Genomic DNA, 18,700 nt, shown 5'->3' with positions numbered 1-18,700 from the left:
TTTACACGTCTAAAAATGACATGCACATGCCTTTCCGTTCTTACATGTTTAACACTTGTCCTGGAGTTTGAAGCCCTGTGCTCAGGCATGCAGTCGAAAAATAATCGACACCCATGAGTGATGCACGTTATACTTTAACTAATGTAACAGTCAAAGTGAATTACGTGTTCTCTTGGTCTCACTCAACGCTAATATCTCAGCACGGGTACTTCACCAAATTTCATCACCATTTTTGACGGTATGGCACCACCTCTATAGAGGAACATTATTTAAAGCAGTGGTTCTCAAAGTGGACCTGAAAGGACCTCCAGGGGTCCATGACACACAACCTCGTCCATTTTTGTTTTGCTACAGCAGTGGTAATCAGCCTACCATTACCAAAGTTGTTCTATTTATTATTGTCTTTATAGTTATCAGGCTGTTAGACTTGTAACCTGAATTGAATCAAGTTTAAGTGGCTTTACTGTCATTTCAACCACATACCGCTGGTACAGTACACAGAGAAACACAACAACATTCCTCCAGGACCGTGGCGCTACATAAACAACACAGAGCTACATGAGATTACATAAAGCGCACATGTGCAACAGCGCAAGACAGTACAACAGTTACTAAATGGGACAATAGGCACAGTAACAAACAGCAGGTAAACAGAACATACTAATCAATTTATCAATCAATAACTCAAAAACAATGTGTTCTGTCTCTGGAAATTCAGGAATGAAAAGGTCTATGGCTCAAATCAATAAACAAGATTACATTTTACATGTAGAATAATTGGATGTCCATAAAGTAATTCTCTATTGTATTCATTTTACAGTTAGAGGGGTCTCGCTACAAAAAGTTTGAAAATTAGGTCACTGATGTGTTGATTAAGTAATGATACGCCACTGCAGGCGTTCTTTTTTTGCAGTCCTTATGATTGCAACTCTTATTTATTTACACATGCCATTATAGTTTTGTTTTTGTTTTTATTTTTTTCAGGTGCAGTGATATCCAAGTTCTGGTAGTAGTACTGTTTCTTTCTGAGGCCTGGTTCCTCATGTCATCTCAGAGGGTTTTGTCCTGGACGCCTCTGGTTTGCTCGTTAAGGCTTGTAGGGAATTAGCCCGGGGGAAGGGCGGCGCACAGACCCACAAGAGACAGGTTGCAGTCAAAATGGGTGTTTTATTTGTCCAAGTGTGAGCTGTCTGTCGTGAGGAGGTGAGGGTGTGAGAGTGCGTGGGGTTTCGTGGGGTGTGGCTGGCGTTGTGACCTTCTCGAGGGCGTGTCGGGTTCCCGAGGCGTGGGCGTGGGTCTCCCGTGCCGTCATCCACCGTTGAATGCGATCTCACCACCCGGCGGTCTTGTCCGCACTCACACCTTCGGGGAGAGAGAGAGAGATTAGCGATCGGGGAGAGTATACCGTCGTGCTCAATGTTGGCGCGCCTATATGCCGCTGAAGAGCACGCACGGAGTCTGTCTCTTAGCCGCCTTTGTTTCTCCCGTACGGCCGGAAGCGCGTCCTTTTATCGTCCTCTGCCGTCGCCTGAGTGGTGGAATTTTCCCGACGGACTCCCCAATCGCCGGCCAGTGTAGCATCAACGGTCCCGTCCCACCGTGACGGTCCTTCCGGCTGATGGTGTGGTTGGCACGAGGCTGTCCGCTTCGTGCCGGTGCGGCAGTTGGGGAAGGAGCGACTTTCTTATTATGTGCGCCGGCTGTCGGTCTGTCGCAACAGTACCCCCCCCTCAGCTCCGAGCCTACTGCCGCTCGGTGGTGGGCCCAGAGTGCGTCTCGTCGTGAGAGCCCATCTGCATTACCATGTTGGGCCCCCGCCCGGTGTTTAACCTGAAACAAGAAATCTTGTAAGGCGAGAAACCAGCGTGTTACCCGGGCGTTTGTGTCTTTGGCTTTGGCCATCCACTGTAGGGGGGCGTGGTCCGTTACGAGGACGAAGTGCCGGCCAGCCAGGTAGTACCGCAGCTCCTCGATGGCCCACTTTATTGCCAGGGCCTCTCGCTCGACGGCTGCGTACTTCCTCTCAGCGGGGGACAACTTCCGGCTGATATAGAGGACCGGGTGTTCTTCTCCGTTGAAGGTTTGCGAGAGGACGGCGCCAAGCCCGGTCTCGGACGCATCAGTGTGCACGGTGAATGGGAGGTCAAAGTCCGGGTTGCGCAGTACCGGCGCGCTGGTGAGGGCACCTTTCAGGGCTTGGAAGGCCCTCTCTGCATCGGCTGACCACCTGACCCGGTCTGGCTGGCCCTTCTTTGTGAGATCTGAGAGGGGGGAAGCTACAGCAGAGAAGTTAGGCACGAACCTCTGGTAGTACCCCGCCAACCCCAAGAAGGCACGTACCTGTTTCTTCGATGTTGGTCGAGGGTAGTCCTTTACGGCCTCGATTTTCTTTGTCTGTGGCTTCAGCATTCCCTGGCCAATGCGGTATCCCAGGTACTGGGCCTCAGTCAGCCCTAGGTGGCAGTTCTTGGGGTTGGCCGTCAGGCCGGCCTCCCGGAGCGCCTTCAGGACCTCCCTTAGATGAAACAGGTGGTCGGCCCATGTGGAGGAGTGGATGACTACGTCGTCCAGGTAGGCAGCTGCAAACGTGCGGTGGGGCTGCAGGAGGATGTCCATCAACCTCTGGAACGTGGCGGGTGCCCCGTGTAGCCCAAAGGGGAGAACCCGGTACTGCCAGTGGCCGGTGGCCGTGCTAAAGGCCGTCTTGGGTCTTGCCTCCGGCGCTAGCGCCACTTGCCAGTAGCCCTTGGTCAGGTCCAAGGTAGATATGAACCGGGCCCTCCCCAGTCTCTCGACGAGGTCGTCCACTCGGGGGAGGGGGTAGCTGTCGAACTCCGATACCTGGTTCAGCCTCCGGAAGTCGTTGCACAGCCGCATGCTCCCGTCCGGCTTCGGCACGACGACGATGGGGCTGGACCAGGGGCTGCTGGACTCCTCTATGATGTGGTCCCGCAGCATTCGACTAATTTCTTCCTCGATGGCTTTGCGTCGGGCCTCTGGGACACGGTAGGGCCTTTGTCTCACCACTACGCCGGGAGGAGTTTTGATCTCGTGGTGGACCAGCTGGGTCATCCCTGGGGAGGCCGAAAACACATCAGAGAATTGGTCTATCAACTCAGTGAGCTCCTGTCTCTGGGCGGGGGTAAGGTCCTCCCCAAACCAACCAAGGTACGCTTGCCATGGTCCGTGTCCCGGGCCGCGTATGCCCACACTACTGGGGCCGGTTCTACCCACTTCTTTAGCAGGTTCACGTGGTAGAGCTTCTCCTCCGCGCGCTTACCGGGCTGTTGCAGGCGGTAATTGACCGGGCCCCGGCGCTCGAGGACTGTATATGGGCCTTGCCACCAGGCCAGGAACTTACAGGCACTGCTGGGCACTAACAGGAGGACCCGATCCCCCGGCTGGAATTCTCGGGGCTGCGCTGGGCGGTTGTATACCTTTCTGTGCTCCTCCTGCGCGGCGTGCATGTGCTCCCGGACTACTGGAGCTACCCGGTCGATCCTCGCTTGCATCTCCTGCACATGTTCGATGACTGAGCGGAAGGGGGACGGTTGCTCCTCCCAGGCTTCGCGAGCCACGTCCAACAGTCCCCGCGGGCACCGCCCGAACAGGAGCTCAAAGGGGGTGAAGCCCGTGGACGCCTGGGGGCACTCTCGGACGGCGAAAAGCACGTAGGGGAGGAGGAGGTCCCAGTTCCTCCCCTCCTCGTCCACCACCCGGCGCAGCATCCGTTTGAGCGTCTGGTTAAACCTCTCGACCAGCCCGTCGGTCTGCGGGTGGTAGACCGACGTCTTAAGGTGCTTCACCTGTAACAGTCGACACAAATCGGCCATTAATTTAGACACAAAAGGCGTACCTTGGTCGGTCAGCACGTCCTTTGGAATCCCCACCCGACTGAACAGGAGTACCAGCTCCCTGGCGATGTTCTGGGAGGTGGCTTTGCGCAGCGGCACCGCCTCTTGGTACCGGGTGGCATAGTCAACAATGACCAAGATGTACTCATGGCCTAGGTGCCGGGATGGGGCCGACGGTCAGACCGGGGGTCAGGGGCACCAGAGGGCCGGTCGGGGAGCCGCTGCTCACCTTGGCTGAGCTCAAGGGTGGCCATGGTTCGCTCCAGGGCGGTTAGGAGCTCCTGGGGCGTTGTCGGTGCTTGCGCCCCTACGGCCTGGCGTTCTGTGCGGGGTAATGCCCTCAGGAACCGGTCCGCAGCCACTTTTTCTGCCACCTCCGCGGCGGTATGCTGATCCGGCCGGAGCCACCTTTTAGTTATCCGAATGAGGGTGTTCAGCTGTCCGCGTGGTCGGGCCCCCGGTCGATAAGCCCAGCGATGGAACTCTGTCGCTGCCTGGTAGGGGGTTCGCCCACACCATGCCAGGACTCCCTCCTTCATTGCTGCGTAGTTGGCAGCCTCCTCCGGCTCGAGGGCATAGTAGGCCGTCCGCGCCTCTCCCGTGAGCAGCGGGCCGAGGGCATGAGGCCAGTCGTCACGGTCCCACCCCTCCCGGCGGGCAATACCCTCGAAGGCCTCGAAGTACGCCTCAAGATCTTCTTCGGGGGCGAGGTATGGAAGCAGGCAGCGGATCTCGCGTCCCAGGTCGGGGAGGGATATGGAGGCGGCGGGGGTCTCAGTCCTCAGGCCAATCAGCGTCTGGGTTGCGACCTGAAGGCTTTCGGCGAGCTGCTGTGTCACGGCTTGCTGCTGGATGCTAGCCTCCAGCAGGTGTTTCAGTGTGAGGTCCATTTTTTTTTTTATATTATTATTATTATTTATTTATTTATTTATTTTCTCTCTCTGGTTTTTTTTTTTTTTTTTCTTCGGTGCTCGTTTGTAGGCGAGTCTGTACTCTATGCCTGCATCCTCCACCAGTGTAGGGAATTAGCCCGGGGGAAGGGCGGAGCACAGACCCACAAGAGACAGGTTGCGGTCAAAATGGGTGTTTTATTTGTCCAAGTGTGAGCTGTCTGTCGTGAGGAGGTGAGGGTGTGAGAGTGCGTGGGGTTTCGTGGGGGTGTGGCTGGCGTTGTGACCTTCTCGAGGGCGTGTCGGGTTCCCGAGGCGTGGGCGTGGGTCTCCCGTGCCGTCATCCACCGTTGAATGCGATCTCACCACCCGGCGGTCTCGTCCGCACTCGCACCTTCGGGGAGAGAAGGAGAGAGAGAGAGAGAGAGATTGATTAGCGATTGGGGAGAGTATACCGTCGTGCTCAATGTTGGCGCGCCTATATGCCGCTGAAGAGCACGCACGGAGTCTGTCTCTTAGCCACCTTCGTTTCTCCCGTACGGCCGGAAGCGCGTCCTTTTATCCTCCTCCGCCGTCGCCTGAGTGGTGGAATTTTCCCGACGGACTCCCCAATCGCCGGCCGGGGTAGCGTCGATGGTCCCGCCCCACCGTGAAGGTCCTTCCGACTGATGGTGTGGTTGGCACGAGGCTGTCCGCTTCGTGACGGTGCGGCAGTTGGGGAAGGAGCGACTTTCTTATTATGTGCGCCGGCTGTCGGTCCGTTGCGACAGGCTCTACAGTTATGTTTAGTTTTCTGTAAAGCTGCTTTGCAACAAATCTATTGTTAAAGTGCAGTATAACCAAAGTGAATATAACAGACCACCCTGACAGTACATTAGAAACTTCCAGGGCCACATAGCTCAAGTTGATATCCACTGAGTGTACATTGAGAAAACATGTTACATGGAAACACGGCTAACTTAGGAAATTATAAATACATGGAAGCAGGAAGAAGAGACGGGGGGGAAAGGTTTTATTTTTTTTGGGGAAAAGGCAAAATGTTTTTATTTTGGTTAATAAGGTAAATGTTAGGGTTAGATTTAGGCATGGGTGTAACATTAAGGACTATTTCAAAAGAAGATCCTCACAAAGACAATAAGGTGGGTGGGTGTGTGTGTGTGTGAGAGAGAGAGAGAGAGAGAGAGAGAGAGAGAGAGCTCTCAGGGAACAAAACACACTTTCAAATTAGGTACACAAGAAATTTAGCATTCCGAAAACTATACCTACTTCGGACTAACACTGAGTTCATCAGGAAACTTCAGCGTGGCAGTGAGTGAACTGAGAAAAAAAGCATGCAGAGATTTCTACACCATAAAACAACAAACATTTGTAGAAATTCCAATTAGAATTTGGTGTGATCGAACCAATTGTCCTGTATGGCAGAGAAGTGTGGAGACATCACCAATTTCACAAAGGGGACAAACATCCAATTGTCACCCTGCATGCGGAGTCCTGCAAAATTATTTTAAAGGTGCACAGAAACACCACGAACAATGCATGCACAGCTGAATTATGCTGATATCCATTCATTATGAACATACACAAAAGGGCAATCAAATTCTGGACACATCTAAAAGAGAGTAAACTACACTCATATCATTATAAAACTCTGCAGTACCAAGAGCTGAGCAAACACCACCAACACACACCACTAACACACCACTAACACACACCAACACACACCAACACACACCAACACACACCAACACACCACCAGCACACCACCAACACACCACCATCACACCAAAACACACCACCATCACACCAAAACACACCACCAACACACACCACCATCCCACTAACACACACCACTAAAACACCAACACACCACCAACACACCCTAACACACACCAACACACCACCAACACAGTAAAGACTCAGGAACAGAAGAATTTTGCAAACCCAATTAGAATGAACCAAATGACACAAACACTGAAAGTAAACTATTTGGCCTACTGGGAAAGCTAAACTGAACTCCAGAGTAACGTGCAGTGTTAGCTGGCCCTAAACACACAGTACAGCGTGGCAGATTTTCTGAGCAGGGTGACTGATTAAAAACTGAGAAACACTGAGGAAATACAGACACAGTGAGAACAGCTTGGCCATCGAGACGGGCCGACACAGACAGTCCTGGCTGCCCCGAGAGCAGAGACTGTGCCAGCAGTGCACACTAAATAAAATAGAGACAGGGCTGCACTTCCTCACTGAATATACACCAAATATAACCATGTTTGAACTGAATTCTTCACCAAAATGAACAAAATCATCCCCAACTTTAGCTGCCTCTCGAGCTCTGACAAACTGCCCCATCTACTGGGGGAGCACAGAGAGAGCTGCACACACACCTGCCACCAGGTGAGGGACAGTGAGGGACACACACATATGCACACATACATGCATGCACACACTAATATATATATATATATATATATATATATATATATATATATATATATATATATATATATATGTATATATATATATTTCTCTTCTCTTTTTGTGTATGCATTTGTGTATGCATATGTGTGTGTGTGTATGTTTATTTATATGTATGGGTATTTTTCTTTTTTCCTTCTCTTTTCTTTTTATTTTTTTTCCTCTCAAGGTTCTATGAGCCTTGTTACTAGTGTTTCTGTTTGACTGTATTGTTGATTGTATGTACATTTGTTTCTGCTTATTTATTTCTGCAGCTATTTTCTAATTTGTCCGTACCCAAGCTTTAGCAATACAAATGTTAATATTTGTCATGCCAATAAAACAACCTTTTGACTTGAGAGTGAGAGAGGGAGTGTGTGTGTGTGTGTGTGTGTGTGTGTGTGTGAGAGAGAGAGAGAGAGAGAGAGAGAGAGTGTGTGTGTGTGTGTGAGAGAGAGAGAGAGAGTGTGTGAGAGAGAGAGACAGAGAGTGTGTGTGTGTGTGTGTGTAAGAGAGAGAGAGACAGAGAGAGTGTGTGTATGTGAGAGAGACAGAGAGAGAGTCTGTGTGTGTGTGTGTGTGAGAGAGAGAGACAGAGAGAGACAGAGAGAGAGAGAGAAGTGTGATTTCCTCGCCATAAGTAAACAGAAGCGCTATTTCTCAGCAGCATAATAGCAAAAGCACTACAGGAAGCGATGACGGCGTTTCCTTCATAAGGGAGGGGAAGAAGAGCACACACACACACACACACTGACTCCCAACCTCGCTTTCTGCACAGAGAGATAAAGCGATAGCGACAAACCTTCAGGAGACAGGAAGCGGAAAACATGGAGAAACAGGCGTGTTCTGGCTCCGAGAATCCCGCGATACCTACAGTACCGAGAAAGCCGCGGACTCTGGGAGTAAACATCGCGGCTCGACGAGACAGCAGCGACTCGGCGGACAGGTGAATATGGCTTCCTCATTGTACACACACACACAACAATAAAAACAATATATGTGGCTGGTCTATAGCTCGGTTAGATACCCGGTGCACAGTCGACACTGCATAGCGATTCTACCATCGGAAAGGGCTCGTCCATCTATCTGTACATCTATCCGTCCATCCATCTATCTATCTATCCCGGCTTTCTGTCTCACTGTTTTTATTTGAAAGTTCAGCACATCAACCGTCCTGAAATGTTGTGATCGCCTTGTATGTAGGTCAAAGCTCTGCTAATGAGGACTCATCGATTCGTGAACTGATCTCCATACACGTAGGCCTTTATACCCGAGACATCATGATGAGGAAAGAGCTGTGCTTCAGTCTCATTCAGCTACACAGTTTCAATGAAACTAGCTCACTTCACACATAATACACACATAATACACACATAATACACACGTAATACAACCATAATACACACATAATACAACACACTCATTACCAACATGAGAGCAGCCTTATCCGGGGACTGGGCCAGTCATGTATCATCTGTTATTAGTGCTATTAGGTGTGGTAGATTAGTATTAGTTGTAGTAGTAGTAGTAGAAGTTGTAGCATTAATATTAGTAGTAGAAGCAGTAGTAGTTGTTGTTGTAGTTATAGTATTAATAGTAGTAGTTGTTGTAGTTATAGTATTAATATTAGTAGTAGTAGTTGTTGTTGTAGTTATAGTATTAATAGTTGTAGTTGTACTAATATTAGTTGTTGTAGTAATAATAGTAGTTGTAGTAGTATTAATAGTAGTAGTAATAGTAGTTGTTGTAGTAGTTACAGTATTAATATTAGTTATAGTATTAATATTAGTTTTTGTAGTAGTAGTTGTAGTAGTTGTAGTAGTAGTTGTAGTATTAATATTAGTTGTGGTTGTATTAATATTAGTTGTGGCAATGGTTGTTTTGTCTTTGTAGGTTCAAGTAGCTATACTCTAGCCATATCGAATTTGTATTTGGTTACTTGCAGGTTTCACCACCCTACTGAAAAACCCCCCAATAAAAACCATCACAGAAATTCTAATGTAATCTACAAATACCATTTTAAACTGTCAGCTGTTAACAATTAAAACCATTACCAATTGGTTTCCATTATGTAGTAGGACGTATTAAGGAAGTAGGTCCTTAACAGTATCCACTGGACATAAAATGCCACCAATAGAAAGCAACAGTAGAGACCCACAGGGACCATTACAGTTTCCTTTAAAACCAATACAATTCTCATTATAACCATTAAAAACATTACAAATTCTGTGAGGGTTTCTATTGGGGTTTTTTTCAGCAGGGCAAGAAAATTGATCCATCCAAATGACCTCAGTACCAGCTTGTTGTTGTTGTTGTTGGTGGTGGTGGTGGTGTTATGGAGGTGATATTTTGTTTATGTAGATTCAGGTAATTTTACTTTAGCCATTTTGAATTTCTAGCCAGTTTGGTCACTGACTCATTTCACTCAGGATTTGGAAACATCCAAATGAAGGCAATAGTAGCTTGTTGTTGTTGTTGTGTTAATGTTGTTGGTGGTGTATCTTTGTATGTTCAAACAGGTTTACTCCAGCTAATCTGAATTACATATGAATTATGAATAGCCACATAACTGCATCTCTCATCTCGGCTATCTCAGTGCTGCATTGAAATGCTCCTCACACGCACTACTTCCTTTATGTTGAGTCTTGTGTTGTCCTTTTTTCGGTACATGGCATCTTATTTTATTCTTGCTTATTTAGTTTACTAAGTATGGGTTCTCTGTCTGTTCTCTTTGGAATTTCTGTTGTTTATTGTACTGCTACAACAAAACAATTTCCCTAAGGGATCAATAAAGTTGCACTTTTAATAAAGCACTTTATTAGGAACACTTACTCCTTCATGCAGTTATCTAATCAGCCAGTCTTCTGGTAGTACTGCAGTGTATAAAATAGCAGCTTCAGGTAGTGTTCACAGTGGTGGCTTGGTGGTTAAGGTTCTGGGTTACTGATTGGAAGGTCGGGGGTTCAAGCCCCAGTGCTGCCACTGTTGGGCCCTTGAGCCCTTTACTCTCTTTGCTCCAGGGGCGCTGTCTCATGCGCCCTGACCCCTGCACAGCTCTGCACAGAGACGTGCTTCCTGACGTGCTTGGGTATGCGAAGATATGTATATGTGCCCAATTAAGACTTATTATCATTATTCATGGCCTTCATGGCCACAATTGACCCATCTTCTAATGGCTACTTCCAGCATGATAATGCACCATGTCTCAAAGCAAAAGTCGTCTCAAACTGATTTCTTGATCATGACAATGTGTTCAATGTTCTTCAGTGGCCTTCCCAGTCACTGGATCTGAATCCAGTAGAAAACGTTGGGGATATGGTGGAACGGGAGATTCACAGCTTGAAAGTGCACCTGAAAAATCTGCAGGATCGTGATGCAATCATGTCAACATGGACCAGAATCTCACAGGAATGTTTCCAACATCCTGTGGAATCCATGTCATAAAATATTGAGGCTGTTTTTAGAGCAAAGGGCAGCCCTACACAGTATTAGTATAGTGTTCCTAATAAAGTGCTCAGTGAGTGTGTGTCTCCTTGATAGGGATATAACTGTATGTCACCATGTGCATGGCATAATATTTTGGTATATTTCAGTAAGGTAGTATAAGGTCTCAGTGATCAGGTGAATTTACTCTGTGTGTGTGTGTGTGTGTGTGTGTGTGTGTTTCTCAGCCCTACAGGCTCTCATGTTGAATGGTGTAAACAGCTGATCGCTGCCACAATCTCCAGCCAGATCTCAGGCTCCTGTATTCCTGAGGTTGTGAGCCGTGACTGCAAGGTGAGCAAATCATTCATGTCATTATTCAAACTTAAGATGTGTTACATGATTAATAAGCTTCACTTAACTTCATTGTATGCCCACATAATTTTAACAAACACATTTTACATATCTTTGTGAATTCATCTTATCATGAAGTTAACTGGAATGACAAAAAAAACCCTACTTACTTGCTTACTAACTAGTCTGGTTTTCAAAGTGAGTGTAGTACAGAGATATAAAATCCATTTTCTTTACTGTATATGTCATTGTGGTGCATGCATTGTTTGTCCAACAGATTGGGTGGAAGCTAGAGCATAGGGTAAGACCTGAGTGCTGATATGTGTGCTGCTGTCTGTGTGCTTCTGTAAACTACTAATAGAGCACATAATACAATAGTGAATAATTGTGTAATTTGCTGATGGGAATCACTCATATTTGACTGTTTGCTTTTGCTTTGCTTGTTTTTTGTCCGACAGTGCTTTTAAATTATCTTTGTTATTGGTAATTTTGTGCTATGATCGGATATGATTCTTGTTATTGCTTATTACAGATATGAGTGCAGGTGCTTTGTCTGCTCCTTTAAAAGAATAGTTTGGCCATAATTTTTTTTTTAATCTTTGCACAATTTTCACTTTGTAACAATCAAACTGTTTGGTGCACTGGAGCTACAAAACTAATTGTACAAATTGCATACCTAAAACTCTCCAAAGACATTGTTTGGCTGAATAATATAATTTGTATGAAAGCAAATACAGTCATGTGAAAAAATAAGTACACTCCATGGAAATTGTTGGCTTTTTTGACATATTTGGACAAACAAACATTTGATCCTCTTTGAAACAGTGCATATTAATAGAGTTGATGCACTATCAAATAACACATAAAATTGACATTTTGTAGTAATTTTCACAATTTAAATGAACAAAAAAACAGATCAGTGACATGGAAAAAGTAAGTACACCCCTACATTTATCACCTTCAAATCCATAAAATTAGAGTCAGGTGTTCAGGATTGGGTGCCAGTGATTAGAACCTGTTTAGGGAGTGCAGGTGGAACCTGTCTTATTTATACACCTCTCATATCTAGCGTCTGGTGTTCCCTTTGCTATAGAGGTGTGTGGTGTCATCATGCCAAGATCTAAAGAGTTCTGTAAGGCCTTCAGAAAAAAGGTTGTAGATACCTATGAGTCTGGCAAGGGATTTAAAAAGATGTAAAAATAAAATTATTATGAATTATTTTAATTATTACATTTATTTGAAATACATAATAATAATATACAAATAGCGCAGATTTCAAACGACTTCCAATTTGTCCAGGACTGCTCATCCTAGCAAATTCAGACCAAGAGCAGACTGTCCGATGCAGAAGTCTCCAAGAACCCCAACATTTCATCACAGGATCTGCTAGTACGTCTTGCAACTGTTGGTGTCAAAGTGCACGCTTCTACAATCAGAAAGAGATTGCATGAATTTGACCTGCATGGGAGGTGTGCCAGGAAAAAGCTTTCGCAAGACTACAGTTTTCCAGTGAGCATATAGGCAAAGACCAGGCCTTTTGGAAATATGTGCTCTGGACAGACGAATCAAAGATAGAGTTGTTTGGCCACAGTAACAGCAGGCATGTTTGGTGCAGACCAAAGACAGCTTTTCAGGAGAAGCACCTCATACCAACTGTGAAACATGGTGGTGGAAATGTTATATATTGGGGTTGCTTTGCTGCCTCAGGGACTGAACAGCTTGCACTCATTGATTCAACTGCATCATATCAAAGAGTGCTTGAAGATAATGTGAGGCCATCTGTCTGAAAGTTGAAGTTTAACCAAAAGTGGACCTTTCAACAGGATAATGATCCTAAGCACACTAGCAAATCCACCAAGGAACGGCTCAGAAAGAAGAAATGGAGGGTTATGGAATGGCCTAGTCAAAGTCCAGATTTTAATCCCATTGAAATGTTGTGGGAGGATTTGAAACGGGCAGAACATGCAAGAAAACCCTCAAACATCTTGCAACTAAAAGAATATTGCATGGAAGAGTGGTCAGAAATTCCAGCAAGCCTGGTCAACAATTATGCAAAACGCCTACGTTAACTTATTTCTGCTAAGGGAGGCAGTACTAGCTTCTGAGGCCAAGGCTGTACTTACTTTTTCCACAGACGAATATAACAACTATTGACATTCTGTTGAAAAAATTATTGAAAAAGCTAATTTTCTTTGTGCTTTTGTTCAAGTACATCAACTTCATGAATAGGAACTGTTTCAAAGAGGATCAAATGTTTACTTGTACAAATATGTCAAAAAAAGGCAATAATTTCCATGGGTGTACTTATTTTTTCACATGACTGTAGTGTCATCATAAAAATGAGAGCTGTAGGTTATCAGGCAGCACTACGGTTGAAGTGTTGTAGCACTAATTATTGTAGCATTGAGTTGAATTAAAAAAGTCTTTTATCCTGCTGCTAAAACATTAGTGTTAAGCGTTAACATGTTTAGGTAACTGTCCAAAAAATCTACACAAGCAAAACACTAAATTTCAGTCTCATTAATAGATTAGCCAGGTGAAATCCTTTAGTCACTCAATGTTTTATCTGTATTATTATGAAGCCTTTATTAGATTTATAAGGCTGAAAGGATTCTCTGTGTAGACGTGACATCATCTCTGTGTGAGACCTAATCCTCCTGCAGTCTTAAAAGCAATGGCAGAAATAGGTGCATATTACGTAAATATCTGACTCCAATATCATTTGAAAGTCCTCTCAGCGTTTGGTTACTGGTATACTTGCCCCGGCTTTATAACACAAAACTTTTAACTAGAAAGTGACACAACAGTGTGAGAGGCTTTTATTCATATGTGCTGAAAAATGTGCTATGCTAGCCAAGCAGTTTATTGTAAACATGCAAGCCTTTACAGTTACCACTCTGAGGTTCCTTTACCAATAGAATATTAAATCAAGTTAAATTTAAATTGAACAAATTTATTATGCAATGTATAAAGAAATATGAGTTGGAATTTCTAATTCCTGAATCCATATACTTTTGTTGAAATCACCATTTTGTTCATCTTGAAATTAGTATAAAAATCCTATCAGACATGCCATGGAAAAATACTGATATGACCTAAATACAAATGAACAGATTTAATCCTTGGGTGTGTGAACCTCATTGTCGCTGATCCACATTCCTGACTGTATTGTTCTGGCCAGACTAGTTCCAAATTACTGCTTTATAATGACATCTCTTATATTTTATTTTAGATATATATAATATTATCATAAGAATCATTTATAATGTACAGTTTTCTACCTCAGAAAATTATTCATCAGTGTTTAATCGTGACACGTTTGAGGAGATGCACAAGCCGAGAAGAAATGCCCTCTTATATTGCCCATACAGTACATTTGAGTATACCGAGGGGCTCGAAAACAAAAAAATACTCTGCTCTCAGAGATATCAAACAATTGCAAACACAACACAGGTTTATAAAAAAAATCTTTGTTAAATATAGGTGTGCCACAATTATTGCCATCATTTTAGTCAATACTTTATGCGCCAAGATAACAGCTCTGAGTCAGACTATAATGCCTGATGAGGTTGGAGAATACATGGCAAGGGATCTGACCTTTTGCTGCACATCACAGCTATATTCCTTGTTCTTACCCATTGTTATGAATGAATAAGGGAATTTGGCCTGTGTGTTACCTCGTATTTATACCCCTGTGAAGCAGAAAGTCATATTTGAACAATTTCCGGTTCTTGTCACCCAGGTGTACTAAAATGTAGAATATCAACGGGAATATACTTCAAATATATTTTTCTCATATGAATTCATAGGGGTGGCAATAATCTGGAGAGATTCTGTATGGAGGAATGGTCTCAGATCCCTTGCCATGTATTCTCCAACCTCATCAGGCATTATAGTCTGAGCTCAGAGCTGTTATCTTGGTGCGCAAAGTATTGAATAAAAGGGTGGCAATAATTGTTGCACACCTATATTTAACAAAGATTTTTTTTTTGACAAACCTGTGTTGTTTGCAATTGTTTGATATCCATGAGAGCAGAGTATTTTGTGAATTTTTTAAACAAAAGATTTAACAAAAGGTTAAAGACAATAAAGACAATTTTTTTACAGCCTTATTTGTTCATGTGTATGTATGTATGTATATGTGTGTGTGTGTGTGTGTGTGTATATATATATATATATATACACACACACACACACACACACACACACACACACATATACATACATACATACACATGAACAAATAAGGCTGTAAAAAAATTGTCTTTATTGTCTTTAACCTATATATATATTATCATAAGAATCTTTTATAATGTACAATTCCACCTTCAAACCTCATTCTATACCCCTGCAACTATGTGCTGAGGAAGAAATTGATTCCATATTTGTCACCTCTACTCATGTTCATCTATATATGTGTGTGTGTGTCCATGTTTGTCTGTGATCGACAGGTATCCAAGAGGTCTAATTTAAGGGTAAGATTGTCTTCGAGAGCTGGCTGTGTCTAATCACCCCTATCCACCCCTATTCAAGCTGATTCACTGGTTTCTTAAGGACCTCCACTTTTCATACAATGTTTGGCTAAAAGTTTCTAGACATGTGACCTTCACGCCCATATGTGAGCCATTCTAGAATGTCTTTGTTTGCTATAGCATTACAGTTTCCTTTCACTGAAACTAAGGGGTCCTCATTTGTAAGTCGCTTTGGTGCTAAATGAATAAATGTAAATGTAATAAATGGGTCAAGCCCACAACTGTTCCAGCGTGACCATGCCCATGTGCACAATGCAAGCTCCATAAAGACATGGTTTGCACTGAACCATGCTACTACTGCACATCTTTGTGATGAACTGAAACGCTGAATGTGTCCCAGGCCTCCTCACTCGACAGCAGTGCCTGACCTCACTAATGCTGTTGTGGCTGAATGAGAACAAAATCCCCACAGCCACACTTCAAAATCTAGTGGGAAAACCTTCACAGAAGAATGGAGTTTATTATAACAGCAAAGTGGGAACTAAATCTGGCATATTCAACAAACACATATGAATATAATGGTCAGGTGTCCACAAACTTTTGGCCATATAGTGTAGACTAAAACTCTTACTCCCCTCTGCCTATGGTCTTTATTCTCACTCCCCTAGTACTGGCTTTTAGTAATAGATCCGTGTGTGATCATTGAATTTGAAGAGTAAAAGCTTAACATGAAGAGTTTAACATGCAAAGTGCTCTATAAGGTCCAGTTCCTTTTTTTAATTCCCCCATCTCCTTTTATTGATCTTGTGTACAGTAGGGAAAGTGCTGCATTCATTTCATTTTAATGTTGTTGCACATAAAATTAAGGAAAACTATGCAACTGAATTCCATTGACAGTAGGCTAGTAGTCGCTACATGCTATCCCAGTGAAAGATGTTCGCTTCTTTCTGTAAATCTTAGTGGAGCTATTGTCAGATATAGTGTTATTATTATTATTATTATTATTATTATTATCATTATTATAGAAACTGTGGTGAAGAAATGTTGTGCAGGAATGTGGGAAGCATGTGACCTTTGACTTTTCTGTGCTTTGCTAGTGGATTAGTGCTGGTGAATGATGTTAAGACATACCATTATCTAGATAACTATATATATGTATCAAACCATACTTTAATATATGTACAATGTAGGTACATACTTTAATACAAAAATATCTCATAGAACCTGACTGATTACCAATTTTTAGAGCATTTAAAAATGAGATTGGGCTTGATTTTAAACAATCATGTAAGCATATGAATTAATGGATCAGAATATTAATCACACGTATAAGTATGTACCTGAGGGACAAAATCCTTACATCCTTGGCTTGTTGTATTGTATAATATATACACTGATCAGCCATGACATTAAAACCACTGACAGGTGAAGTGAATAACATTGATTGAGTAGCTTGTTTCAATGGCACCTGGGGTGGGAAATATTAGGCAGCAGGTGAACGGTCAGTTTTAAAAGTTGATGTGAGTGGAAGCAGGAAAAATGGGCAAGGGTAAGGCTCTGAGCGACTTTCATGTGGCATTCATGTGGACATTACTTTGATAAGTACCACCTACCTAAACACTGTTGCAGACCACGTACCTCCTCTTTATGGCAACGGTATTCCCTGATGGCAGTGGCCTCGTTCAGTGGGATAATGCGCTCTGCAACATTGCAACAATTGTTCAGGAATGGTTTGACATGACAAAGAGTTCAAGGTGTTGACTCGGCCTCCAATTTCCTCAGATCTCAATCTGATCTAGCGTTTGTGGGATATTACTCTTGTGTCATGAGTGCTGAGTGTGGTATGTGTGCTGTCTTCCTCATATCACACATCCTGTCTCTGTATGGAGGTTTGAACTTTTGGCCTGAATGTATTCTTCTGAATGGCTTCTGCATTCTTCCATCCTTACGTTCTCTCAATTAAGACTCTTCCTCACAATGTTATTTTGTTTCAATTCTCTGCTCTTTTTCTTGCTCTGTTTTCTTCTTCCACTTCTGTCTCTTTCCTGCTTGGCTGTCTGTTCAGTCTCAGGACTCTAGAGAGGAACATGGCTATGAGGGTGACAGTGACACTGAGCTGCCTCCTCATGCTCTGGCAAGTCTCTCTTTAACCCCTAATCATCCTCCTTTTCTCTGCTTTTCCTCCACTCAGCAGTTTCTCTAATCACTTACTGGATATTTCCTCTTCTATTACTGTTGCACGCTGACTGATATTATTATTGTTGTATGTATTAATAACAGCTCACTCCTGCATGCTATGCCTCATGCAGTGCTGTAGTTCTGCATCTCAGTGCATTTCTGTTCAGCCTTTCTGTGAATATTTTACTCTGAAATAACAACGCACTTGATAATAAGGAATAAACACAGAATAAACTTGGGCACTAGCATAGTGTTAAAAATTGTCCCAGGGAACAGTGTTGAGTATTTTTTTTAAAAAATGTTTATATGACACCAACCTTAAGCATTATGTTAAACATGCAGTCATGTGAATAAATAAGAACACCCCATGGAATATGTTGGCTTTTTTTTTTTTTTAAACATATTTGGACAAGCAAACATTTGATCATCCCTAGATCTTGGCATGATGACACCACACACCTCAATAACAAAGGGAACACCAGACACTAGATATGAGAGGGTATAAATAAGACAGGTTCCACCTGCACTCCCTAAGCAGGTTCTAATCACTGACACCCAACACCTGACTCTAATTTTATGGATTTGAAGGTGTGTGAAATGTAGGGGTGTACTTACTTTTTCCATGTGACTGATCTGTTTTTTGTTCATTTAAATTGTGAAAATTACTACAGAATGTCAATTTTATATGTCATTTGATACACTCTATAAACTTTATTAATAGGCACTGTTTCAAAGAGGATCAAATGCTTGTTTGTCCAAAAATGCCAACAATTTCCATGGGGTGTACTTATTTTTCACATGACTGTATAATAGAATTTACAGGAAGAACATGACAGTGAAATTAGATTTTTCTTTTCTTTAAAGAGTTGAATTTATTTATATTTGACAAATTACACAAATCAAAAATCATGGAAATATTCAGGAGATATTTAACACGTCTTTTGTGTCATTCAGCCAAAATTTGAGTAACGTTATTGTTTTGATAGACCTAGGTTAGACCACTAAAACTGGAACATGGTCTACTAAACACTGGATTGTGTATTTTTAATTAGCCGCTTTATAGAGCCAAAGCTCT

General features: G+C 43.5%; 1 protein-coding gene across 4 annotated transcripts in view; it reads left to right on the top strand.

The window, feature by feature from the left end:
- Positions 1-7,311: 7,311 nt before the first annotated feature.
- Positions 7,312-18,700, top strand: part of mtmr1a (myotubularin related protein 1a) — a 20,950-nt gene continuing 9,561 nt past the window's right edge. For 3 of the 4 annotated variants that reach the window (XM_053629040.1, XM_053629042.1, XM_053629039.1), the window contains exons 1-4: positions 7,312-8,144; positions 10,870-10,975; positions 11,253-11,276; positions 15,427-15,450. In XM_053629040.1, the coding sequence (XP_053485015.1) occupies positions 8,026-8,144; positions 10,870-10,975; positions 11,253-11,276; positions 15,427-15,450 (273 nt within the window). In that variant the 5' untranslated portion in view covers positions 7,312-8,025. The remainder of the gene's footprint in view (positions 8,145-10,869; positions 10,976-11,252; positions 11,277-15,426; positions 15,451-18,700) is intronic. The other variant, XM_053629041.1, reaches the window with a different exon arrangement.

Source organism: Ictalurus furcatus, chromosome 7 (assembly GCF_023375685.1).
Source record: "Ictalurus furcatus strain D&B chromosome 7, Billie_1.0, whole genome shotgun sequence".
Classification (NCBI taxonomy): domain Eukaryota; kingdom Metazoa; phylum Chordata; class Actinopteri; order Siluriformes; family Ictaluridae; genus Ictalurus; species Ictalurus furcatus.
Note: the sequence above shows the minus strand (reverse complement) of the source record. Positions and strands in the feature narration are given on the sequence as shown.